Below are 27,061 nucleotides of genomic sequence, written 5' to 3' on the forward strand. Positions count from 1 at the left end.
AACTATACTAAGAGTCTGAGATGGAATATGAGCCTTGCGTCAACGCTAATCTGGGTTAGTATAGGTAGAACCGAGGTTTAATTCCTGAAAAATAAAGAATAGATGGGGAGGAGGATTTTAAAATCCCTGATATGGAGTATAAAATCTGGCTTTCTGGGAGAGAGAACTGAACAAAAATCAGCTCTAGTCTGGTGCAAATTAAAGATGATATTTCTTATTTCTCTTTGGCCAAATAATGGTCCGAGAATGTTAACACTAGAACAACTTCATTTTAAATGAAGAACAGAAAGTGGGCTGTTTTAATGAAAAGCACATCTGTGGTTAATCTTGCAAGTCTCAGAACATGTATTTTATTAATCATTGAGTTCATGTGGGAATAGAAATCCTGAATTTTAATTTTAGCATTAGAGATATTACTTGTGTGGGTCACCAGATATGCTGTCAAGTCCGTATATTAAAAGTCCAATGGGACTGTTTTGGGGAAAAGCCTAAATTATCTAGCCGAATTTTGGCAAGTTTTGCTATTTAAGTATCACATTGAAGAAAATTACAGTAGTATGGCAGTATTTAAGAAAATTATAGTCCTTGTACATATATTGTATACTCTCAAGCCACCATCAATAACAGTGAATAAAATGATGAGCCATTTGTCATCCAGAGGTTCAGTGTATGGACACCCTCAATGATTCTGACCTGAATGATGCAAAACATCTGGATCTGCTAACAACTGGATGTCTACACATTATCTTTTAAGATGGAGTAATGTAGCTCTAATTATGTTTTTCTGAAACTAAGTTAATTTGCAATATACCCCTAATACAAGTACCACATGTTGTCTTTTTCAAAATAAATAACATAACCACAAGGATTCAGTTAGTATGCTAAAACAAACAAAAACAAAAAACAAAAAACAAACAAAAAACCCCAATCATCTCTTTGAAAGGCCTGAGGTTAAATTTTTAAATTGTGAAACAGTGAATAATGTTTCACTTACCATTCACAGTGAGAATAAATTCTCTTGTGGTCTTTCCTGCAATGTTGCTGGCCACACAGGTATAATTGGCAGTGTCACCTAGGTCTGCATTGTTAATTTGCAAGTATCTCCCTCCAGATAGGATTCGCACTCGAGGTGTTGCCTGGATTCAGCAAGAAAAATTTATCATTAAAATGTCAGGAAAAGACATTTTAGTTGAGCCTCCCAGAGCTCTCAAGCTTGTGTTTTTTTTTTTTTTTTTAAACTGGAATCACTAGTTGTGAGGATGACTTAAACCTAGTGACAGTTTTACCATGTGGGGACATCCTGCCCTGAATCTAAGATAAAGCAAGCAGAGTTGAGATTCAGAGAATGGACACACATGCTTTGATATGTACTTGAAGACTTCTATGAAGCTCTCCTTCTCCTGTTATCTTCAATCTCTCTCTTTTAGCAAGTAACTATGTACAAATCTCTATTTAAAGAAGAGTCCAGGGTTGGGGTTGTAGCTCAGTGGTAGAGCACTTGCCTAGCATGTGTGAGGCACTGGGTTAAAGTCTTGGCACCACATTAAAGTAATAATAATAATAAAAAATTATTGTACCCATCTGCAACTAAAACTATTTAAAAAATATTCTACACTCCCTTCTACTTCCTTTCCCTCCGCTGACTCCTCAAACAATGGTAACTTGCTTCCTACTTCAATCCCTCTGTTGCAGAACCACTGTCCATATCTCGAGTCACCTCTGTGTTGCCAAAGTCAATGGACACAATGTTATTTAGATATTATGTGTCTTTTCTTAACTGCTTCCTCTTTGGTTGGCTTTCATGACACAGTGTCTCCTGCTTTGGATCCCAGGCTCACTGAATCCCCTTCATTTCTCTTCTTTCTTTGCTCACCTTGTAATTGTCAGTACTGTTGAAGGCTTTGTTCTCATTTCACAGTCCAACCGCATACAAACAGAACTTCCCCAACAGGTTATACCAAGAGGACCACCACATCAAAGATATTTTATTTTAAGGAAATATGGAATATTACATCACATTTTTTGGTTGAAATATGAACACATATTTTTAATGATTTCTGAAATTTCCTTGGATTGTAGATAAGTAAATAAAGCTCAAAATGACTAAACCTGAACTCATCATTTTTTTTTTCTCACTAATGGGCTTACCCTTTCCCAGTACTGACATCACTTGGTTCTATCTGGAATCCGTGTGGACTTCTCCATCATCAATACTCATCAAGTCCTGCCCTTAACTTCCAATGGTCTGGGGTGAAATGCACACATGGGAGATGGGACTATGGAGGCTAAGTCAGACCACGAAGGACCTCGTGAGTTAAGCTTAACTAGAATCCCGAGAACCATAGGGAACCATCAGATTTTAATAAAGGTTTATTTCAGCTGTACCAACTAGCCTGCAGTCCCTGGAACAGAAACATTCATTCCTTTTGTAGTTAGGACTTTAGATGCACCATTGCCCGTGATTGGAACCTCTTCTTTCTACCCCAGTACATATCTGTTCTTTGAAAGTAAATTGCCCATTTCTAAGAGGCTGCCCTGTGCTCTTCCTTACCCTTCGGCCTGGGTTATGTGTTTCTCCTCTCTTGCTTCTAGTCCTCCAACATATAATTCATCACTAGTATCCACTCTATAATCTTTGATTTACCTCTTTGTCTTTTCAGACAGTCTGTGATCTCCTTGAAGGTCAACACTACTGTCAGTGTCAATCTTAGTGCCTAGCATTATAGTAGGCACACAATAAAGAAAGACAGTTGGGTTCAGTGACATGCAGCATGTCTCAGTGTATAAATAACTCTCAGAACGAAAGCTCTACATGTGGTTTGGTAGTGGTGAAAGTCATTATGCATTAGATTTGGGAGGACATAAAATCTTTTTATAATTAACTGCTGGCAACACAGTGTAAAACAATAGGTTATGCTAACAGGATGAGTAAGAACAATGAAAAGGAAGAAAAAAATGGTAAGTAACTCCTGGGATGCAGACAATCAGAGGATTTAGAGTCAAAGGTTTTAGCCAGTTCTAAAAGGCACTGAGGATCCTGGGCTGTGATGCTCTTGAGAGCAGACAGACATCACCTAGGTGGGAAACCTTAGAGAATGTGTAACTATGTTGTTCAAGGATTCTAGTGCAAGTCATCTGGTATCTAGGGGTGTAGATCTTGGGGATCCAGGTTGAGATCAGGAAAATCCAGTAACTGTTTCACCCTAGACACTTGGCAAGATAGATTATTTCTTTTGAGATTGATGGTTTCTTCCTTATCAGGTAAACAAATAGCAGAGTTTTTCAAATGGGCTCCAGGAGATATATGCACGGGTTAATTTTCAGAGTGCCATGAATCTTTCTTTCTTTTGATCCATAATAAACTATTAAGCAAAGACTAAGAAGGCATCTGTGCTGGCCTTAGCAATGTTGAGTACTTGGTAGTGATGTTATTTGGTTTTGACTATCTAGTAAAGACTCCACAGCTTTTGAATGAATCTGTAGAGTTTAGTGAAAGATTTACCTGTAACTTCTCTCTGTTTTTGAGCCACATAATCACAGGTGGGGGTACTGCATCTGATTTGCATTCCAGTGTTACTTGTCTGTTCGGTAACACGGTGAAATCCTGCGGCTCATCAGTTCCAGCAATATTAGGGGGTACTGGGAATAGGAACAACGCATCAAAGGCTTTCAATAAACAAGATGTAAAATGATCTATCAGTAGCCAATAAATGTTAGTTTTGCTATATGAAATAAGAGGCATAAATTTAAAACATTATTCTTTGAATTTACAGTGCAGATAATTAACAATGGGATTGTTTTAATCTTAGGTAAACCTTTTGCTTAGATTGAGCAATGAATCCTTAAAACAATTACATAAATGATAGAATAAGTAATATAATCATATTGTTGTTACCATGTGACAAAGAAACTGAAGCACCAAGGGATCCCTTTGCCAGGTTCTAGATTTTCTTTGAACATTAGATCTAATATTATCAAATCAGGAACTGCCCATCATAACAAAAATGCATAAACTTTCCTTGATATACAGAGATATGTTTATGAGACTCTTATGGACAGAATTTATATGTCAATTAATGGCAGGTCTCATTTGTGTCTGGGGATGGGAGGAGAAACTTAAATCTCAGAGTGTTCGAGCTATCATTTAGGCTATGAAATGAAACAAAGGCCTTCTGTTTAGTTTCAAACAATCTGCCTCGAGGAAAGTAAATTCAATTTTGATATAAGAGTAGTTTTGGAGAGAGGCTCATTGACACAAATATTCTAGAAAGTAATTAGGTAAATAAGTTTCAAAATCCTTAAAAGCATGTGTGTTTGTGTGTGTGTAAACAGATGCATGTGTATGTGTGTGTGTGTGTGTGTGTGTGTGTGTAACCAAGCAAGTGTATTTACAGAAATTTCTCAAAATAAAAGAAATGGGCTAAGACTGTTGTCCCTGTTGATGAAAATAGTCTGTTTAAATATTTAAAAATAGAATATAAAATAGGACACTATGCAATCACTGAAAATGATGCCATAATATATTTATTAACATAGGTGCATGTCAATCATATCATTAGTTGACATAAAAAGCAACTCAAATACTGTATTCTGAATCATCACATTTGTCTTTAAAGAGACTGGGCCTTGGTACATTGCCTAGGCTGACCTGGAATGCCTGGCCATCCTCCTGTCCCTTCCTCCACAGAGTTGTAACAGGTGCGAACCTGGTTCAGATTATACTTTGTAACAAACATTTACCAGCAAAAACATTGTATCTTTGTATGGTGAGATGATGGATGATTATTTTTCATTATAATTTATATTCTATTACTTTAAATCAATGATATGAATTATTTGTGCAGGAACAAGACAAATAAGTCAAAAGCCCCATTGAACTACCCCAAAAGAGCACGTAGTCATTCAAATAAAAAAATCAGATTTGCAAAATATGTATTCCTTCATTTATAAACATATTTTAGTATGTGCTATAGAGTTGACCCACATTGTATAGTCTGGCTTCTAGTTAGGTGTGTATATAAAACATGGACTTTTCTTTGCCAAATTTACCATGAACTCTCACTAAATATTCTTTATCATCATCTCCTGCAGGACTTGATGCTAAACACGTGTATCTTCCAGTATCTTCCACCTACAAAACCCAAATAAGCAAATTATAAAATGTTCACATGTGGCTTTGGTGATGAGAAAAATATAAACTAGAATGAATGTAGCCATCACCATACAAAGCAAAACACAATTTTTAAGAAAGCACAAGTATTAAAACAAACTATCTAACACAATTAGTGTTCTGAAACCGAGCACTGGTTGGTATTTCCATTATACGTAAACCTGTGTTTTAATGGGTTTCATTATTTGATCTAAAAATATCAGGAAAGAAAGGCATATATTAGACCTAGCACCATACAGCTGTTGAAGAAATAAATATTCACTGGCTTAAACTGCAGACTGAAAAGTTCAATTGCAGTCTTACTGAAGAAAATTAAATGTTATATTAAGTCATCAGATCAATAAAATATGAGGTTATTAAAATCAAACACATTAATGTCACATCTTAACTCTACCTTTGATATATAATGATGAAATAAAATGGTGATATTAAATTATTTGGTTGTATCTGGGGTCAGACTGACAGCACAATTTATTCTTTTTAAAATTTTTTTTAGTTGTTGATGGACCTTGATTTTATTCATTTATTAATATGCAGTGCTGAGAATTGAATTGAACCCAGTGCCTCACACATGTGAGGCAAGCGCTCTACCACTGAGCCACAATCCCAGCCCCCCAATATTCTTATCTGACTAAAACCACAATCATTTCTTTAAAAATCCCCAAGCATGGTCTCCACTACAAGTTAGTCTTGATTCATATGCTTGATAACATATGTGAAGAATATGTTAGAAAACAGATGTGCTACTACTGTAAAGAATGTATTTTGTAAAATTAGGAAAGTCCTGGAATCATTTATTTTACTGCTTGAACATTCCTAGGACACTAGGATTTTAAAAGTTCTTGTATTCAAAATGGATACCATAGGTCCCAGAAAACTTTCTGGTAGGCTATAAAAACTCTTCAGAAAAAATTTAAGACTGGGATGTTTGAAAACAAAATACTTAAAGACATTTTAGAAGAACAATTATCACACAACATTTTGATTAAGAATTAAAAACTAATGTTCTATATCCTGGAGAAGAATTTTGGAATCTCTCATCACATTTTTAAAACCTTTAAAAGTAATTCTTCCCTACTAACCATTCACCCCATTGATGTTGTCCCCATCATTGTCTTGACTTGGCCAATCCCGAGTCGTCATTAGTGGCTACTCTTCAATTTGCCTCTTCCAGAAAATACTTCCTGACCACTTTTTCCTTTCTGGATTCCCACAGTCATTATTTATAATGACAGTTCCTAAGGTGTGTTCTGCTAACAGGGAGTTTGAAAAAGGCAGATGTCTTTAGAGTAACATTTTGCAGAGTTGTTGACATGCACTACACCTCACAAGGGGGGAGAACACAGTATACAATTCTCTAAACCAACTGGGTCATAGATTGGGTCCTCCTCCCCTTGGAATAATACACCACAGACCTGCTTTTCACAGACAATATTTTAGGAAATTCTTGTCTCACACAATTTGGAATTTGCAAAGCATCCATTATGTACTAGGCATAACTATGTTGCAAAGAAACACACCAAAAGACAAAGGTCAGCTAAATAAGACAGACATTGCTCTAACAGAGGTATGTACAAAATGGTATGAAAACACAAAGGAGCAAAGGCATCAAGATCAGTCTTGGGACTTGATCATCTTTAACTTTCCCCTTCAACGCCATCTTGAATGGTTCTCTTATTGTTTCATATCTAATTCTACTGTATGCAATTTTACTTTCATTAGAGGGAGAACTTTTAAGGGTTTTGATTCAGTAAGTAGTTTGAAAGTTTAACCTGATTTTTTTTCCCTCTCTGAGTTACTGCAATGTGAATGGAGAGAAGAGCATGGAATGGAAGGCATGTGCACCACGATGCTAGGAATGCACTGTGCTGAGGTCCGCTGGTTTGGTTTTTGAAGTCTACCCAGGACTAAGACCCAGCTCCGCCACTGAGAAACAGTGAGTACTTGCGAGAGAAATACTTAACCTCTCTGTGCCTTATTCTGGATTCATAGAATGGTGATGAAGACACTGCCTCACAGAGTTGTCAGGAGTGTGAGGGCTTTGATACAGAGTCCTCGGCTGAATATAGTATTTCTCTTTAATATATTCACATTTCAGATAAATTTCCTTAAATGCAAACTAAAAGAACCAGGCAATTTGTTTGAAGCCTCACATGAATGCATGTTGGATTGCTTTCTGCTGGTTAGGTAAAGAGTGATATGGCAAATGTTAAGGGCTTTAGGAAACATATGAATGGAACCATGAAAACAAGAAAAGCTAATAAGAAGGTATGTTGTTTTCGTTAGTGTTTAATTTTAGATACCTCTTGTCTTCCTTTAAGTCATGTTTACCCAATCATGTCTATCATAGAAGCAATCCACCTTTGGTAAAATTGCAGTGTGATGTATGCAGATGTAAAGACGCAATTTATTTCAACAATTCTTGTATATTATCAAGTAAGAAGTTTAACCTAGGATAAACACAACTGTATGAACTTTGATGCTTACCTGAGCACTAGAGATCTGAAGAACTGTTCCCCCTCCAAGAGTTTGCATCTGGTCTGTCTGTAGAAGGGGCCGGCCATCTTTCATCCAGGTAATTTTAGGGGCAGGAATTCCAGAAGCATTGCAGGCAAGTTCAAGTGGATTATTAACAATTATTGATATCTCCTCAGGTTTTCCAGATCCATTAATGTGAGGTGGCTCTATTTAAAAAGAATAAAAAATAATAACAAACTCCCGAACTACTGCTGATTAGAAAAACTTGGAAATCTGACTTAAATTTATGTTTATATAATATGAATTGATTAGGACACATAAATTGAAGTGATCATTCGTAGATGTTAGTAACCAAAATGCATTCTCACTGACACTATTTCAAAAGGAATGGATCATACTCATGAGACATCATGAAGGAAACATAGCTCATTACAAGTTAGTTATATAGAACTCAGTTAATTAGGTCAGTCTTACTTCATTGTAAAGATTTGAAAGCAATAAAAACTAAACCATTAAAAAAAAACATTTAAATAGCAAAAAGATCAGTAGAATAGAAGGGAAGGTAGGAGGGAAGGAAAAGGAGGAAATACTAGGGACCAAATTAGAGCAAATTATATCCCATGATTTTATAATTAATTTCAAAATGAATACTAATGTTATGTATAACTAAAAAGAATAAAAAACCAAAAATGATAAAAACTAAATCCATTTTGTATCTCTTTTCTGGAGAAGTATTTAAACCTATTAAAGTGTTTTTGTACCTTTTAAACACTGATTGATTCTGCAAAAGCAAAAAGTGAATGTTATGCAATTTTGCTATTGTGTTTCTGATGTAGAATTTTGAGAGGAAATAATGACTTAAAGGATGAAAAATAGCTACATTTGGAGAAGATTATTTCTGCACAGAACACATTTGTTGAGTCTGGACAGGAGTAATACTCTCTTTTGTTGCTTCTACAATTACCTTCTTCAAGAGAAGGTTAAAGAATCCAAACACTGGGGGAACACATTAAGGTTCCTTAGGCCAATTACTCCTAAGTTTAGTCCCTTTAAAACAGGCTCCCCTACAGGAGAGACAGTAGAACAAATTGGGCATTATTTCCCTATGATCACATGTGAATACACAACCCATGTAATTCCACATCATGTACAACCAGAAGGATGGGAAGTTGTACTCCATATATGTATAACATGTCAAAATACATTCTACTGTCATGTATAGCTAATAAGAACAACAACACAAAAACGGGCTCCCCTCACAATGATCATTCAAGTGTTCAATGAAACTTGCACATTTCAAGGTTTTAGCTTACTATTTCACAGAGCAGCCCAAGTAGCTGTTGGACAGCTCTAAAAGCTAGCCGGGGCTTTTGTTTGTTTGTTTTTGTTATAAATCAGGCACATAGTTTAGAAGAGTGAGTCACAGCACAGGATCTGAAGTCAGATTGAGTTTGAATTCCAGCATCCACAGCAAGTGTCCAAAAGGGGGATAGCAACTTATTTACCTAACAGGACAGTTAGGATTCAGTGAGATAAACTATACATTTCTTTTATGCTTCTGTATGCATTTTATTCTGCAACTTAAGGTCTTTTTTTTTTTTTATATCACTACTACAATCTCTAGTAAAGTTTGTTGGCATTGCCCTTAAAATGTGCTTCCTTAACATTTGTTACTCTTCATTTTCTTTTCTGGAAAAAGATAATGCATTGAATCTGTTCTTTTTCATATTGTTATTAAGAAGTCAGCTTTTCTTAATCACTGTCCCGCATGACCTCTTCTATGCATGTTATCTACTGCTGTCAAAATATATTTTCTTAAATTCAGCTTATGATTGATCTAAGATCTTCTGATATCAAGATTTTAATCATTCCATGTTGCTCATGGAATAAAAAAAAAAAAAAACCTCATCATGGCTTCTAAAGTTTCTACCACAACATGGTTTTAATCTATTTTTATAACATTATCTACTTTTAATATACTTATCTGTGACCTAGACTTCAAGTTAGGGCACTTCTCTCCTTCAACAAGCCCAGACTTTCCTTTGTCCTCATAGTCCCACCTAACTTAGCATGTGGATATACCATTCAAAGTTGTATGAATGTCATAAAATTCATTTGCAGAAACCACAAGTTCTTTCTTGATTCTCTCTGCTAAATGTAAATCCCTAGCATGTTGTTTATACCACTCAAAGATCCTCATCTGATTCTCCATTTTATAACAGCCAATTTTTTGTTCTTTTTTTACTTATTGATTATTAACTGCATATCAGTCACTGTGGACACAAAGATTAATTAGGCATGGCCTTCTCCTCAAAAGTTTCTAATTTGAAACAGCAGCAACAGTAACAGCAACATGGTCCCAACTGGTTCAAACCAGTCTGCAGGTTTTGTATGTGTCAAGTGATTGTGACTATTTTAATTGATGTTTGGACTATATGTCTTATACTTGGGGCAGAGTAGAAATTGTCTGTTGTTTGCATATGAGGTGTACCCCAAGGATCCTGTGTCAATGCAGGAATATTCAAAGTTGAAATGATTAGGACAGCTATAACCTAATCAGTATATTCTAGTTTGAATGGACTAAGTGGGTGGTAACTGTAGGTAGGTGGACAGTGGCTGGAGAAGGTGGGTCACTGGGTGTGTGGCATAGAATGGTTCATCTAACCCATGGTTCCTTCTCTGCTCCCTCTCTCAGCTGCAAGGAGTGGAGCAGTGATCCTCCACCATGCCCTTACTGTGGTGTTCTGCTTCACCGTGGGCCCAGAGCAATGGATGATGAGTCCAGCTGTGGACTGAACCTCTGAAACTGAGCCAAAATAAACTTTTCCTCCTGTAAGCTGTTCTTATCAAATATCTGGGTCACAGGTATGACAGCCTGACTAATATATTGCCCACTTGTGAAAGACTCCAGAATTTCCAGCTTAGAGCTCTGGTTTGAGATCTAGATTCACAAATGAAATAATCAGATAAACATCTTCATTTGAATATTTAAATAGCACTTCAAATTTGACATGTATTCAGGTTGATGCTGTGGTCTTACTCCTCAAAACAAGTTGTTTCCCAGCGTTCCCTGCATCTCTGTGATGCATCTACCAATCATTTAGTCACATAATCCAGAACTAAGAGTCACCCTTGACACCTTCTTCTGCATCTCTCCCCATGCCCAAATCCATAACCAAGTCTTAATACTTCTATCTGCAATTATTTCCAGAACATGTCGTTTTCTTACATTTTCCTCACTTCAATCTGAGCTATGATACCATCTACTTGAACTGATGTCTCTTTCTTCCTGTTTGTAGGTGCCTGAACAATGTCATTTACCTTTTTCTTTCTTATTAACAGACTTCAAATTTGTTGGGGCTGGCAATGTACTAAAAAATCACATGCCCTAGCCTCCTTAACTAATAGAAGATGGAATGGTATATAAAGATCCTGACTAATGAGATGTAAGTCAGTGTTTCTGTAGGTCTTCTAAGACTGGAAAGGGGCAACTCTTTAGAGATAGGTCCTTCCTATTTTTCCTGCTGTTATTGTTGCATCTAAAGTGCTACTGAGTTATGTGAGGGTTGAGCAGGCATTGCATGCTTATTGACTGATCATGATGCGAAGGCCAAGAGAACTGCAAATATCTCCATTGCTGCATCAATACAAGGGCCTACTTCTGACATCTCACTCATTGAGAAAAACAAAAGTCCTCTGTTCAAGTGTTGAGGAAGCCCAACACTTGTGCCTATAGTTAGGCTTCCTCACTGAGACTTCTGGCCAGCGATGTTTTTAGTATTTAGTCAAGGTCATAAACGTCCTGATTCGGCATATGTGCTGAAGGCCATAAAAATCTGCTTGTGAACATCAGCTTATTTAAATAACCTGTTGGCACTGTACCTTTTTTGTTTGGCCTGCATATAAAAAAGGTTTATGGAAAGACTCAGGGCTGCTGCCACCTCCAGATAAAACACGTCTCTCAACTGTGACTGCATCTTCTTTCACTTGCCAGGATCTTGAATCTGTGAGCCAGGATCTTGAATGTGTGTGCCAGGGTCTGAACCCCTGCAGGACATCAAGCTACTATATTTAGACTCTCACAGCCAAACACAATTCCTAACAATACACTGGTGTCTCAGAATCCATTCTTGCTGTGCTCCAAAGAGATTTCTACTTTGCAGACAGAGTGCTCTTTTCAAGCTATAGATCTACTCATGTTTTCCATTTGGTAGAATTTCAATGATTCTCCTTGCTATAGGATAAAGACCAAACTTCTTAATGTGTTGGTCAAGACCCTATCACACCTCCCTGGCTTGGTTTTGTATAATTCCCCCTATTGTCTTCAGTGTTCTAACCACATTTCAGAACTGTTAATATACCATGACAACTCCCACCACGTGCACAGAATTGAGAACAAGAAAGAACGTTTGTACTTTGAGCAGGAGCACTGCTTCACGTGAACATCATTTTGGGGTTGAACGGAATTCATTTTCAATAGATGCTGGAAATGATGAAACTTCTCATATTTCTGCTGAGCCAATTTTCAAATCTGTTTTAAGAAAGTATTATCCTTATAAACTCTTCAACTGGAAGGCTGTTTGTTGTTTGCTACTCCAACAATATCATGGTCATTTTTCTTCTTATTTGCTTCATCCAGAGACTAGCTAATCTCTGATTCTGCTTATGGATTCCTGAACTCCTAGAGGAAAATTCTCTTTCTTCACTGTCCAGGCCTGGCATTTATAGCCCTGGATGAAGACAACAATTTCTTCAACTTGTTGTTCATTGTCACCAGAGGGAGCTTTTGGAAATGAAATCTGGCTGGAACCTATCTCTGCTTAAGATTCTTCTTGCTTTTTAATGAGGTCTGAACTCCATAAAATGTTCTCAAGGCCTTTCAGAGTTTGGCTTCTGCTAATATATATTTCCAGAATTGTCTTTCTTTCTTTCACATTCAGTTTACATGAACCCAGACTGACAACTCCCATCTGTCACCTCTAGGTGAGAAATGTAGGCAATGATCTCTAACTCTTCACTCACCTCTAAAATCCCACCTTTCAGGGCTCAGATTCACCCTTAAGATCTAATATGGAGCTTACCATCCTGCAGAATGTTATTTTAACTATATGATCCTCATCACACTCAAAAGTAACTCCTTGCTCAAGGTCTGTGTTCCTCCCAGGTACAGCAATTTGAGAGCTGAGATCTCATATTTCTTATTCTATAATGCATTCAAATACCTGCCACACAGTATGTCACATAGTAGGGATTCACAATTTTATTTGTTCAACAATGACAAGAGACATGCCTGGCACATAATGTGTATCCAATAATTCATACTTAGTATGTGAGTAATGAAGTACAAGATCATGTATGTCATCTATTATAACTCATATTCTGTGAACTGATGTACAGTACAGGGAGTTGTTTCTCACCCTTACCCCCCACCTCCCAGATGCACATTTTCTTCTATCTTTTGTTGCTAAATATTCTGGAGAACTCCTTCCATTAAGACTCTTCATTCTCTGAAAGTCCTAGCTATAACCAGTTTCTCTCACTTTGTTTATTCAGATATTGTTCTTTCTTCCTCTATAGCTAAAACTCCCATTAATTCAACTCAAAAGTATCTAGTTTAGTTCAATTCAATCCAACATATATGTATGAGGAGCCTCTGATGTGTCAGAATGTCATGCAAAGCACTGGGGACATAGTAGTAAGATGGGTGGTGCTTCATACAGCTTAACTAGGGATAAAGCACACTTTAAAGTTACATAAATCACTCAATTTTAATAGGTGCTCTGAGAAAGACTACAGAGCACACTGAAAACAAAGGCTAGCCCCTCCTAACTCAGATTTTTACCAAAATTCACTTTGCTGTTCTCCATCGGGAAAATTTTTGTGCTACGTAAGGAGCCTGGCATTTCCCCTACATCACAGTGAAAAAACAAAACTCCAAAAGTCTTGATTATTGAAATAACTCATTTTCATTTATCTTTCTTTCTCTTCTTTTTTTTTTTATTGTTGGTCGTTCAAAACATTACATAGTTCTTAATACATCATATTTCACAGTTTGATTCAAGTGGGTTATGAACTCCCAATTTTACCCCGTATACAGATTGCTGTATCACATCAGTTTCCCTTCCATTGATTGACAAATTGCCTTTCTAGTGTCTGATGTATTCTGCTGTCTGTCCTATTCTCTACTATCCCCCCTCCCCTCCCCTCCCCTTTTCTCTCTCTACCCCTTCTACTGTAAATCATTTCTTCCATTTGTATTATCTTGTCTTACCCCTCCTTTCCTCTTATATGTCATTTTGTATAACCCTGAGGATCGCCTTCCATTTCCATGCGGTTTCCCTTCTCCCTCCCTTTCCCTCCCACCCCTCATCCCTGTTTAATGTAAATCTTCTTCTCAAACTTTCGTCCCTACCCTGTCCTTGTTTACTCCCCTTATATCAAAGGGGTCATTTGGTATTTATTTTTTAAAGATTGACTAGCTTCACTTAGCATAATCTGCTCTAATGCCATCCATTTCCCTCCAAATTCTATGATTTTGTAATTTCTTAATGCAGAGTAATACTCCATTGTGTATAAATGCCACATTTTTTTTATCCATTCATCTATTGAAGGGCATCTAGGCTGATTCCACAATCTTGCTATCGTGAATTGTGCTGCTATGAACATCGATGTAGCAGTGTCCCTGTAGCATGCTCTTATTAGGTCTTTGGGGAATAGACTGAGAAGGGGAATAGCTGGGTCAAATGGTGGTTCCATTCCCAGATTTCCAAGAAATCTCCATACTGCTTTCCAAATTGGCTGCACCAATTTGCAGTCCCACCAGCAATGAACAAGAGTGCCCTTTTCCCCGCATCCTCTCCAACACTTATTGTTGTTTGACTTTCTAATGGCTGCCAATCTTACTGGGGTGAGATGGTATCTTAGGGTAGTTTTGATTTGCATTTCTCTGACTGCTAGCGATGGTGAGCATTTTTTCATGTACTTATTGATTGATTGCATGTCCTCCTCTGAGAAGTGTCTGTTCAGGTCCTTGGCCCATTTATTGATTGGGTTATTTGTTATCTTATTGTCTAATTTTTTGAGTTCTTTGTATATTCTGGTTATTAGGGCTCTATCTGAAGTGTGTGGAGTAGATATTTGTTCCCAGGATGTAGGCTCCCTGTTTATCTCTCTTATTGTTTCTTTTGCTGAGAAAAAACTTTTTAGTTTGAGTAAGTCCCATTTGTTGATTCTAGTTGTTAACTTTTGCGCTATGGGTGTCCTATTGAGGAATTTGGAGCCTGATCCCACAGTATGTAGATCATACCCTACTTTTTCTTCTATCAGATGCCGTGTCTCTGATTTAATATCAAGCTCCTTGATCCATTTTGAGTTAACTTTTGTGCATGGCGAGAGATAGGGATTCAGATTCATTTTGATGCAAATGGATTTCCAGTTTTCCCAGCACCATTTGTTGAAGATGCTATCCTTCCTCCATTGCATGCTTTTAGACCCTTTATCAAATATAAGATAGTTGTAGTTTTGTGGGTTGGTTACTGTGTCCTCTATTCTGTACCATTGGTCCACCCGCCTGTTTTGGTACCAGTACCATGCTGTTTTAGTTACTATTGCTCTGCAGTATAGTTTGAAGTCTGGTATTGCTATACCGCCCGATTCACACTTCCTGCTTAGCATTGTTTTTGCTATTCTGGGTCTTTTATTATTCCATATGAATTTCATGATTCTTTTATCTATTTCTACAAGAAATGCTGCTGGGATTTTGATTGGCATTGCATTAAACTTATAGAGAACTTTTGGTAATATCGCCATCTTGATGATGTTGGTTCTGCCTATCCATGAGCAGGGTATATTTTTCCATCTTCTAAGGTCTTCTTCTATATCTTTCTTTAGGGTTCTGTAATTTTCATTGTATAAATCTTTCACCTCTTTTGTTAGGTTGATTCCCAAGTATTTTATTTTTGGGGGGGATATTGTGAATGGAGTAGTTGTCCTCATTTCTGTTTCAGAGGATTTGTCGCTGATATACAGGAATGCCTTTGATTTATGCGTGTTGATCTTATATCCTGCCACTTTGCTGAATTCATTTATTAGCTCTAATAGCTTTTTTGTAGACCCTTTTGGGTCTGCTAGGTATAGAATCATATCATCTGCAAATAGTGATAATTTAAGTTCTTCTTTTCCTATTTTTATGCCTTTAATTTCTTTTGTCTGTCTAATTGCTCTGGCCAGTGTTTCGAGGACTATGTTGAACAGAAGTGGTGAGAGAGGGCATCCCTGTCTTGTACCAGATCTTAGAGGGAATGCCTTCAATTTTTCTCCATTCAGAATGATGCTGGCCTGTGGCTTATCATAGATTGCTTTTACAATGTTGAGGTATGATCCTGTTATCCCTAATTTTTCTAGCGTTTTGAACATAAAGGGATGCTGTACTTTGTCGAATGCTTTTTCTGCATCTATTGAGATGATCATATGGTTCTTATTTTTAAGTCTATTGATGTGGTGAATAACATTTATTGATTTCCGTATATTAAACCAGCCTTGCATCCCAGGGATGAATCCTACTTGATCATGATGTATAATTTTTTTGATATGTATTTGAATCCGATTCGCCAGAATTTTATTGAGGATTTTTGCGTCAAGGTTCATTAGAGATATTGGTCTGTAGTTTTCCTTCTTTGAAGTGTCTTTGTCTGGTTTCGGAATCAGGGTGATGTTGGCCTCGTAGAATGAATTTGGAAGTTCTCCCTCTTTTTCTATTTCCTGAAATAGCTTGAAAAGTATTGGTGTTAGTTCCTTTTTAAAGGTTTTGTAAAACTCCGCTGTATACCCATCGGGTCCTGGGCTTTTCTTAGTTGGTAGTCTTTTGATGGTTTCTTCTATTTCCTCTATTGTTATTGGTCTGTTTAGGTTGTCTATATCCTCCTGGCTCAATCTGGGCAGATCATAGGACTCAAGGAATTTATCTATGCCTTCACTATCTTCTATTTTATTGGAGTATAAGGATTCAAAGTAATTTCTGATTATCTTCTGTATTTCTGAAGTGTCTGTTGTGATATTGCCTTTTTCATCCCATATGCTAGTAATTTGGGTTCTCTCTCTTCTTCTCTTCGTTAGCATGGCTAAGGGTCTGTCAATTTTATTTATTTTTTCAAAGAACCAGCTTTTGGTTTTGTCAATTTTTTCAATTGTTTCTTTTGTTTCAATTTCATTAATTTCAGCTCTGATTTTAATTATTTCTTGCCTTCTACTTCTTTTGTTGTTGTTTTGCTCTTCTTTTTCTAGGATTTTGAGATGAAGTATGAGATCATTTATTTGTTGGTTTTTTCTTTTTTTGAGGAATGAACTCCAAGCAATGAATTTTCCTCTTAGAACTGCTTTCAATGTGTCCCATAGATTCTGATATGTTGTGTCTGTGTTTTCATTTAACTCTAGGAATTTTTTAATTTCCTCCTTGATGTCTTCTAAAACCCATTGATCACTCAGCAACCTATTGTTCATTCTCCAGGTGATGCTTGATTTTTCCTTTCTTCTTTTATCATTGATTTTCAGTTTCATTCCATTATGATCAGATAAGATGCATGGTATTATCTCTACCCCTTTGTATTGTCTAAGAGTTGCCCTGTGACATAGTATATGGTCTATTTTTGAGAAGGTTCCATGTGCTGCTGAGAAAAAAGTGAAGCTACTTGATGTTGGGTGGTATAGTCTATATATGTCAATTAAGTCTAGGTTGTTAATTGTGTTATTGAGTTCTATAGTTTCCTTATTTAACTTTTGTTTGGAAGATCTGTCCAGTGGTGAGAGAGGTGTGTTGAAGTCTCCCATGATTATTGTATGGTGGTCTATTAGACTCTTGAACTTGAGAAGAGTTTGCTTGATGAACACAGTTGCACCATTATTTGGGGCATATATATTTATGATTGTTATGTCTTGTTGGTGTATGGTTCCCTTGAGCAGTATAAAGTGTCCTTCTATATCCCTTTTGATTAGCTTTGGCTTGAAATCTATTTTATTAGATATGAGTATGGACACTCCTGCTTGTTTCCGCGGTCCATATGAGTGATATGATTTTTCCCAACCTTTCACCTTCAGTCTATGTATATCTTTTCCTATCAAATGCATCTCCTGTAGACAGCATATTGTTGGGTCTTGTTTTTTGATCCATTCTACTAGCCTGTGTCTCTTAATTGGTGAGTTTAAGCCATTAACATTTAGGGTTATTATTGAGATATGGTTTGTTCTTCTATCCATATTTGTTTATTGATGTTACTAAACCTGATTTGTTATCCTCTTTGACTACTTTCCCCCCTTTACTGTCCTACCTCCCATTGTTGGTTTTCAATGTTATTTTCCATTTCCTCTTCCTGTAATGTTTTGCCAAGGATTTTTTGAAGAGATGGTTTTCTAGCTGCGAATTCTTTTAACTTTTGTTTATCGTGGAAGGTTTTAATTTCATCTTCTAACCTGAAGCTTAATTTCGCCGGATACACGATTCTTGGTTGGAGCCCATTGTCTTTCAGTGTTTGAAATATGTTATTCCAGGATCTTCTAGCTTTCAGAGTCTGTGTTGAGAGATCAGCTGTTATCCTGATTGGTTTACCCCTAAATGTAATCTGCTTTCTTTCTCTTGCAGCTTTTAAAATTCTCTCCTTATTCTGTATGTTGGACATCGTCATTATAATGTGTCTAGGTGTGGATCTCTTATGATTTTGCACATTCGGCGTCCTGTAGGCTTCTAGGATTTGGGATTCTGTCTCATTCTTCAATTCTGGGAAGTTTTCTCGTATTATTTCACTGAATAGACTGTTTATTCCTTTGGAATGGAGCTCTGTGCCTTCCTGTATCCCAATGACTCTTAAATTTGGTCTTTTGATATTGTCCCATAATTCTTGGATGTTCTGCTCATGGTTTCTTAGCAGACTTGCTGAGCTGTCTATGTTCTTTTCCAGTTGAAATACTTTGTCTTCATTGTCTGATGTTCTCTCTTCTAAGTGATCTACTCTGCTGGTAGTATTCTCAATTGAGTTTTTAAGTTGGTTTATTGTTTCCTGCATTTCTAGAATTTCTATTTGTTTGTTTTTTATTACCTCTATCTCCCTGTGAAATTGATCTTTTACTTCCTGGATTTGTTTGTTAATGTGATCTTTCATTGTCTGATTTTGCTGTCTCATGTCTTCCTTGAGACTCCAGATCATCTGAAGCATATATATTCTGAACTCTTTATCTGATATTCCATCTGTTGCAGCTATTACCTCTTCTAAAGTTGAGTTGACCTGCATTGCTTGTGGTCCTTTCTTTCCTTGTCTTTTCATACTGCTCGCGTTTCTTTCTGCTTGGTGCAACTGTTGTGTTTTTGAAATTTACCCCCTATTTATTTATGTTGCTCTTGTATAGTTGAAAAGTCTCCCTTGCAGGTGCGGGCGGTGGCTGTGCCCCTACTCCAATTGGGGTGACGTGTCTACCACGCTGGCGTCTCTCTGGGCCTGTTCCGGGAGTGGAAGGCGGCTCTGCTCTGTCCCTATTCCAATTGGGGTGTCGTGACTACCATGCTGGCAGGTCGCTGGGCCTGTTCCGGGCGTGGGCGGTGGGCTTGGCTGGCGGGATTCCACTTATGGCAGTCCCTAACCTCCCTGCTTGCTAATTAATGGCTTCTCTGAGGCGCCACGCCTTCTGTAGCTGCGGGGCAGGCCGCGCGAATCAGTTGGCCTGGATCTCCGGGGTCCTGCTGCTGGCTGTTTTGATGTTGCAAGCTGTTGGAGAGTGGTGGTGTATCCTTCAGCTTTCCCGGATGGTGGCCGCTGACTGCCTGGATGGAGTGTCCGCTGTGGGGGATGGGACGGGACTGTACTGCTTCCTTCCCCTTCTGAAATCCCGTACTCGGCCCAAGGGTCCGTGTGGGCTTGGCTGGCGGGATTCCACCTAATGGCAGTCCCTAACCTCCCTGCTTGCTAATTAATGGCTTCACTGAGGCGCCACGTCTTCTGTAGCCGCGGGGCTGGCCGCTCGAATCAGTTGGCCTGGATCTCCCGGGTCCTGCTGCTGGCTGTTGGGATCCCTGGCACTCTATCACTTTGATTTTTTCTGCTTGCCCCTCCCCCAGCGCTGGCTAGCCAGGTTTCGTTTTGGCTGCTACTGGGAGAAGGGGTTGGAGTTCAGGTGTCTCTAGTTTCCCCCTAGTCTTTATGGAGGCTCAGCTTGATACTCCCTCTCCCGGCAAGCCTAGGAGAGATTTTATGCGAATTCCCGCTGTCTGGGGGGTGAGCTGAATGACACCAACCTGTTTTGATGTTGCACTCTGAAGGAGAGTGGCGGTGTATCCTTCAGCTTTACCGGATGGTGGCCGCTGACTGCCTCGGTGGAGTGTCCGCTGTGGGGGATGGGACTGTACCGCTTCCTTCCCCTTCTGAGATCCCGTGCTCGGCCCAAGGGTCCGTGTGGGCTTGGCTGGCGGGATTCCACCTAATGGCAGTCCCTAACCTCCCTGCTTGCTAATTAATGGCTTCACTGAGGCGCCACGCCTTCTGTAGCCACAGGGCAGGCCGCGCGAATCAGTTGGCCTGGATCTCCCGGGTCCTGCTGCAGGCTGTTGCGATCCCTGGCACTCTATCCCTTTCTTTCTCTTCTAAGGTCCAATCTTACTTAAAGGAAAAGTGGCTTTTCTGCTGTTTGTTTTCACGTGAAATGTTGGAATACATACTCTAAATGTTTACCTTAAATGCGCACAAGAGCATATTTGAAATGATTGTTCCATCAATAATCTACATATTGGATCATTTAAGACTGTTTGAATAACATGATATAAATAGTATCCTTTCTCATCAAAATTGTATTATTAAATATGCTTTTAGTTCTTGGAAAAAGTTAAAAAGTTATCTCTTTTAACTGGCTATAAGATTTTTTTTTTCATTCACTAAACTTTTATGAGTAGGAGTTTTCATCTTTTCATACAGATGACAAATAGATACAACTGAAATTTAACATGGTTTAGATGAGAGTAACTGTAGGTAAATGACATAGTAGAAATAAACATAGAATTAAGTTTTTACAAATTTTGTCCCAGAGCAAATGATTCTAAGATTCTACCTCCTGAGACTTAATGGCCACTGACCTCATAACCATCCTATATTTATCGGAACGTTTGCATACCTAGGACCTTCAGGTTGAAGTGCTTTCTGACTTCTCCAGCATCATTGGAGGCAATGCAGGTGTAGGTTCCTGAATCTCCAGTCTCTGCCTTGATAAGCTGGAGGACCATTCCTTGAGTGCTGATGCTTAGATGGGCATCAAGCCCCAGAGGCCGTCCATCTCTGAGCCAGGACACACTGGGGCTTGGGGTCCCGTCTGTAAAGCATGTCATAGAGGTAGAACTGCCTTTGACAATGGTGATTTCCTCTGTCCCCATGGCGTTGTCCATATTTGGTGGTACTAGACAGAAAATAAAATAGGTGAAATTTATGTATTTATTATAATTTGAGATAAACTAAAATAAGGACACAAACTATTCTATACTGTATCTGTGGTCCATGAAAATAAGTACTTTAAAATAGCATATAATAGGTTTGACATTACTACAAAAACATCCATTAGGTAAGCTAATTATTAATGTTCCAAATATTAGCAGTGAAACCTCAAAATTGATTTCTTGTAGAATATACAGTGTGTTTTTTTTTTTTTTTTTTTTTTTTTTTTTGTGCTGAGGATTGAACCCAGGGCCTTCTGCATGTGAGGCAAGCACTCTACCAACTGAGCTATATCCCCAGTCCATACCATCAGGGTGTTTTAAGTTTTAGTGATTTCATAACTTTTCGCTTGATTTCTTTTTTTTCCTTTGGTAGTGGGCACTGAACCTAGGGATGCTTAACCACTGCGCCACATATCCAGCCTTTTTTGTTTTTTTTGAAACAGGGTCTCACTATGTAGCTTAGGGCCTTGCTAAGTGGCTAAGGCTGGCTTTGAACTTGTGATCCTCCTGTTTCAGCCTCCTGAGGTTTCATTTCTTTAATTTGTTATAATGTTTGAAATACTTCCAATAGTACATTTCTACTCTTTATGCAAAACAATGACATCAAATTCAGATTAAGTTTTATATAAAACAACATAAGCTATAGTAATCAGTTGCTTAACTGTTCTGAGATGTTCCTGGGGAATTAAAAACATTTAGATCAGCAGTGTTTCAGAAATGGAAGGTTTTGAGCCCCTTATGGATGCAAATAGAATACATACATGCACATGAATCTATTCATTTTAAATAATCTAAATTGCTAATATTATTAGAAAATAGATTTGACTTTGTCTGAAAGACAGGTTTTGTGTCTGGATTGAAATGCTATTTTAAAAATTTTAGATTTTGTTTAATGCCAAATGCCAGGTCAGAAGAGTACTTTGACCGTCAGTATGAATACAGAGCCCTTGAGAGAAAATGATCTTCCCTAGTCAGCAGTATGCTTTTCCACCAATTATTTAATTTTTAGTTGTGGATGGACTCATACATTTATTTTTAAATTTATTTTTATGTGGTGCTGAGGATCAAACTCGGTGCCTCATGCATGCTAGGCAAGCGCTCTACCACTGAGTCACAAACCCAGCCCTCACCAATTTTTTTTCTTTTTTTGTCCTGGGGATTGAACTCAAGGGTACTCAACCACCGAACCACATCCCCAGCCCTATTTTGTATTTTATTTAGAGACAGGGTCTCACTGAGTTGCTTTGCGCCTTGCCATTGCTGAGGCTGGCTTTGAACTCGTGATCCTCCTGCCTCAGCCTTTGGAGCCGATGGAATTACAGGCATTTGCCACCGCACGCGGCTTCACCAATTATTTTTCATAGAGGAAACCCAGATCTCTAAATCTGGCAAGAGTCAATTTTTAAAGATAGCCTGTTGATGAAAACTGGACATGGAGTAAAGCAGTAGGGTCAGTTCTGTGACACACCGAACACTTGGAGGCTGTAGTGCTTGTTGTCCACCCCAGCTCTGTTGGAGGCCACACAAGTGTACATGGCAACATCAGACACCTGAGCTCTCACAATCCTGAAAAACAATTCGACCCAACATTTCATAATGTGATCTCATTGGACACATACCAGTAAAATAATTATGACTTACAAATAAATTTCAGAAGGAGATTTATATGTTGAGAAATGTTACTTATGAAGCCTATATCCCATCCATCACAAAATACAGATCCCTCAAATGCAACTGACTCTACACAGGTAATATGCAGTAACAATAAATCACTGAAAATAGAACACATTTTGAGGAGCGAATATTTTTCAAGCACATATTAATAGGAAATGATAATACATGAAAATCATGTGATTAGGCACGTTCCTACCTCTGGCCACATATTATTTTAGTTAAAGCAGTAGTTTTGGCCATTGTGTATATGATAATAAGTCATCTATGAAAGACTCATTTTATCCAAGCCATTTCAATATTATATTTTTGTCTCTCCCCTACTAAAAATAGACTGGAAGGGGAAAAAATAAGCAACACTAAAAGCTTAGGAAAAAGTGTTTCTTAAACACTGTTTAGATGAGGAAACAATCAGTTTTTTTTTTTTTTTTTTTTTAATATGCTTCGGCAGTCTCAGGCAATAAGACAGGTTTACCTGATAACGTGCCCTGCAGACAACAACCGAATATGGGAGGAGAGAGGCAGAGGAAGTCCATTCTTGAGCCAGTTTATTTGAGGCGGGGGTGTCCCTGTGGCTCTGCATTCAATATTTATTGAAGTATCCACCAAAGCCATCAGTTTCTCTGCTTCTTCTTTATTACCTCTAATTTTAGGTGGAACTATGTGATGCAGAAAGTAATTAAGAGAGGGAGCAGCATTAGTTCAAATCACTTCCACTACAGTTGCCCACAGTTTTGCTTTGTATCCCAAAAGGAAATAGTAGTGTCATTAGATTTAAAGTTAAATGCTCCAGACACCTGTGGCCTACGAATAGCCTCTTAAGGTAGCGCAATCAAGAAGGGGTGATAGTTCACACTTACCATAGACATTCAAGTTAAATATCCGGTCTTCTTCTCCAGCAGGATTAGTAGCCACACAAGTGTATTTCCCCATGTCGGATGTGAGAGCTCCATAAATGTTTAATGTGCTGCCATTTGCAGTCACCCTATAGAAAAGGTCAAATAGAGGCACTGAGATAATTAATCTGGGTTTATGATCTGGAGCAATCTTTCCAGATTACAGGTTCTTTTAAAAAATCACCATAAAATTTCTTCATTTTCGATATAATAGTTCAAATTAATTTCACTAAGTACATGGAAGCCTATTAAAGTCAAAGCTAGAGAAACTGATGGAGATTCAGGCCACCAACGAAAATCACACAGTAATAGATCTCCTATTCACCAATCTCCTTATGAGAGGAAAAAAAAAAGGAACAAAATTGGGCTATGAACTTCTATATCCAAATTACAGGCAGAGACATCTTCTTCCAAGTTAGAAAATTTTATCTTTAGTTATCAGTGTAAAGTTTGAATGAAATGAAAACCACAAAAAAATTCTGGTGTGAAAATTGAAGACAGTAGATGAGAAACTGAAGAAATCACACATCAAAAAAATCTAACTACAAAAATCTTAAGACCTTACAGAGGGTGAGGAGACTAGGATGATATAATTAAAGCAGGGCAACTCAAGATTATGTCTGAATATATTTAGCAAAAACTTTCCTACATATTAAAATTTTTCTTTTGAAGTACATCATAGTAAGTAATAGAGACAGATAATCAAAGATATCTAAATTAACATTATTGCATTATTTGTTCTCTCCACACATCATTAATTACCAAAACAAAACTCCTTTTGTTTTAGGAAGAGGTAAAATTGTTTTCTACAGTTATTTCAACAATAGTAATTTCATTAGAATATCCCAGTGTTGAAAGGAAATAATCCATTTTATTATGTTATTAAATGTCATATTTTAATATCAATATTGAGAATTATAATGTCTTTATCTGGACATGGTTGTATTTTCTTTTGTCAAAATGAAATGTTAAAATCCCATGAGTTTAGGCATGTTAGTAAACAGAAAGAGCAAGCTTCCATTATCAAAACAAAGAAATAAGTTGACTTTGAGAAAATTACTTTGTTAAATTCTTCCACTTAAAAGTTCATACATATTGTGGGGTAGTGAACAAATTGTCAACAAAGTAAATGTAAATGTAAGCAAACTTAGGATGTTAATATAAGAGATAGACACTGAATTCCTATGTATGATATTATATAAGATTTTTAGGTCCCACCAAGTATCTAGTAGTTGGCCTAGAATGTGGTCAAAATCAGCTTATCTAATAAAGATTATTAAATACTTGTAAATTATTTAGAAATGTTCACATAAGAGCAATAAAATATAAAATATTTCTCTAAAATTTAATTATTTAGCAATTTCTCCAAATGTAAGGGAAAAGTATCTTAATTTTAATATCAAATGAATACAAAGGAAATTACTCTTATCTGCCATTAAATTAAATTTATTCAATTCATTGACTAGAAAATATACTCCAAATATTTAAATTTAAAATATTGGCTCAAAACAATACGTTTTATAGTACATTTAATTAATGCCTACTCAGGCATATAATTATTCTGTATATGTGTGTAATAGGAATTTGTGATTAAGGCATCTTGCAGAGTGTGGAATTCTGCATTGTTGTTTTGAAGGAATTGTCTATTGAAAGTAGCAGGACACCCTTACCACACTATCATTCCATCTCTTTGTGGCAAGAAAACTGACAACTGTCAACCAAAGAATAAGATTTGGACAAACCATTGTAAGGAATAAACTGGATTATGATGTTGTTATATATTTACTCAAAATGAACCAAGCAATGGTATATATGAAGTTTGATGGTTTGAGGACCCCAAATACCTATGATTATTGATGAATCTTTTATGAGAGAAAATGGGCTTGACTTAACAGGAAAAAAGTAATTATCTTAGAATGTGGACTTTGGTATGGGCATTCTGAGATCAGAGAAATAAAATCAAGAATAGTTCAATAGTTAACTAACATTTTGAGGAATGAGTACCTGAGGATATTTTATAACACAGTCAATGGATAATGGCTTCCCTCCCTCCCTCCCACCCTCTTGCTACCTCCCTCCTTCCCTCCCCCTCTCTCTCTCTCTCTCTCTCTCTCTCTCTCTCATACACACACACCAATACCCACACATTTTTGAGTGTTCTCTAAAGAGAATTTGTGTCTAATACTCCAAATATTTATCTTTTCTTTTTATACATATCATGATAGCCAGATTCCAATGAGATGGTATTTGGTATTATTATAGGAAATTTGAAGCATTAGGCATTGTAGAAGACTTTATGATTTATAATGCAGAGATTCATCTTAAACATACCGGGTTCTTTCTGTTTCACTGTTAATTATGGTCTTTCCATCTCTAAGCCACTGGATAAATGGGGTGGGAACACCATTTGCATTGCAGACCAGCTCGATATTTTCCCCAAGAAGGACACTGACTTCACTTGGAATTTCAGCACCAGCAATACTTGGAGGAACTAAGAAGTATTTAGGATTTTTGTTAACAAGGCACAAGAATGCAAATTCTAATGAAAGTGGCAGAATCATAGAACATACCATTTTTAAAATATTTTATTTCATTTTTCAGTTGCCAATGGACCTTTACTTATATGCAGTGCTGAGAACTGAACACAGTGTCTCCCACATGCTAGGCATGCACTCAATCACTGAGCAACAACCCCAGCTCTGAACATGCCAGTTTTAATTAATATATTCTTCCTAGATTAAAATCAACTATTGTTATCTTCATTAACTACTTTTAAATGAGAAAGGTAATTGAATCAAAACTCTTCAATATTCCTGGTATACCTGTAAATCAATATAATTATTTAATTATGGAGGCTGGTAACAGATCTGTCTCATGGTGCCCTTCTAGGTAAACATAATCATTCATAGATTAAATCCTCAATGGATAGTTCCTCAAAGAATAGAATTAATATAACTCAGAAGAATCCGTTTTTTCAAACATTGGCACAAAGGTCTATGGGAAGTATATAACTTATTTCTTTCTCCAATATCTAGTCTAAATAATATTTATCTGGATAATGGATAGACTTATTATAGTCTTCAGAATCCAATAGCTTCAGTGCTATCCAATCATGTTTGCACTTTAATGGTTTGGTCAAGATAACGTGAAATAAAGAGAAAGAAACATCTTTAAATCCCTATCCTATACAATTATAGTTAAAGGGATGTGTGGGCAGCAGCTCACAGGCACTCCCAGGAACCAATTTTTCACGTCCTCTCTTATCTGCATTCAGTAATGTCATGTGGGAAACTGGAAGAGGGCTTGGTGGGCATATGTCCTCCAAGAAACTGGCAAATAAATGATCGTATACAAACCAGATCTTTATCCTTAAAGCATCAATTG

The 27,061-nt window shown here is 37.3% G+C and overlaps 1 protein-coding gene across 1 annotated transcript in view; it reads right to left on the bottom strand.

Annotated features, from left to right (window-relative positions):
• Hmcn1 (hemicentin 1) overlaps window positions 1–27,061 on the bottom strand; it is a 392,095-nt gene that overhangs the window by 63,645 nt on the left and 301,389 nt on the right. The window contains exons 64-72 of the mRNA XM_026392850.2: window positions 26,009–26,168; window positions 23,642–23,766; window positions 23,257–23,440; window positions 22,579–22,676; window positions 20,795–21,073; window positions 7,658–7,854; window positions 5,050–5,131; window positions 3,503–3,639; window positions 995–1,136 (exon numbers count right to left, since the gene is read on the bottom strand). Of these exons, the coding sequence (XP_026248635.2) occupies window positions 995–1,136; window positions 3,503–3,639; window positions 5,050–5,131; window positions 7,658–7,854; window positions 20,795–21,073; window positions 22,579–22,676; window positions 23,257–23,440; window positions 23,642–23,766; window positions 26,009–26,168 (1,404 nt within the window). The remainder of the gene's footprint in view (window positions 1–994; window positions 1,137–3,502; window positions 3,640–5,049; window positions 5,132–7,657; window positions 7,855–20,794; window positions 21,074–22,578; window positions 22,677–23,256; window positions 23,441–23,641; window positions 23,767–26,008; window positions 26,169–27,061) is intronic.

The sequence above is a fragment of the Urocitellus parryii genome, chromosome 9 (genome assembly GCF_045843805.1).
Source record: "Urocitellus parryii isolate mUroPar1 chromosome 9, mUroPar1.hap1, whole genome shotgun sequence".
Taxonomy (NCBI): domain Eukaryota; kingdom Metazoa; phylum Chordata; class Mammalia; order Rodentia; family Sciuridae; genus Urocitellus; species Urocitellus parryii.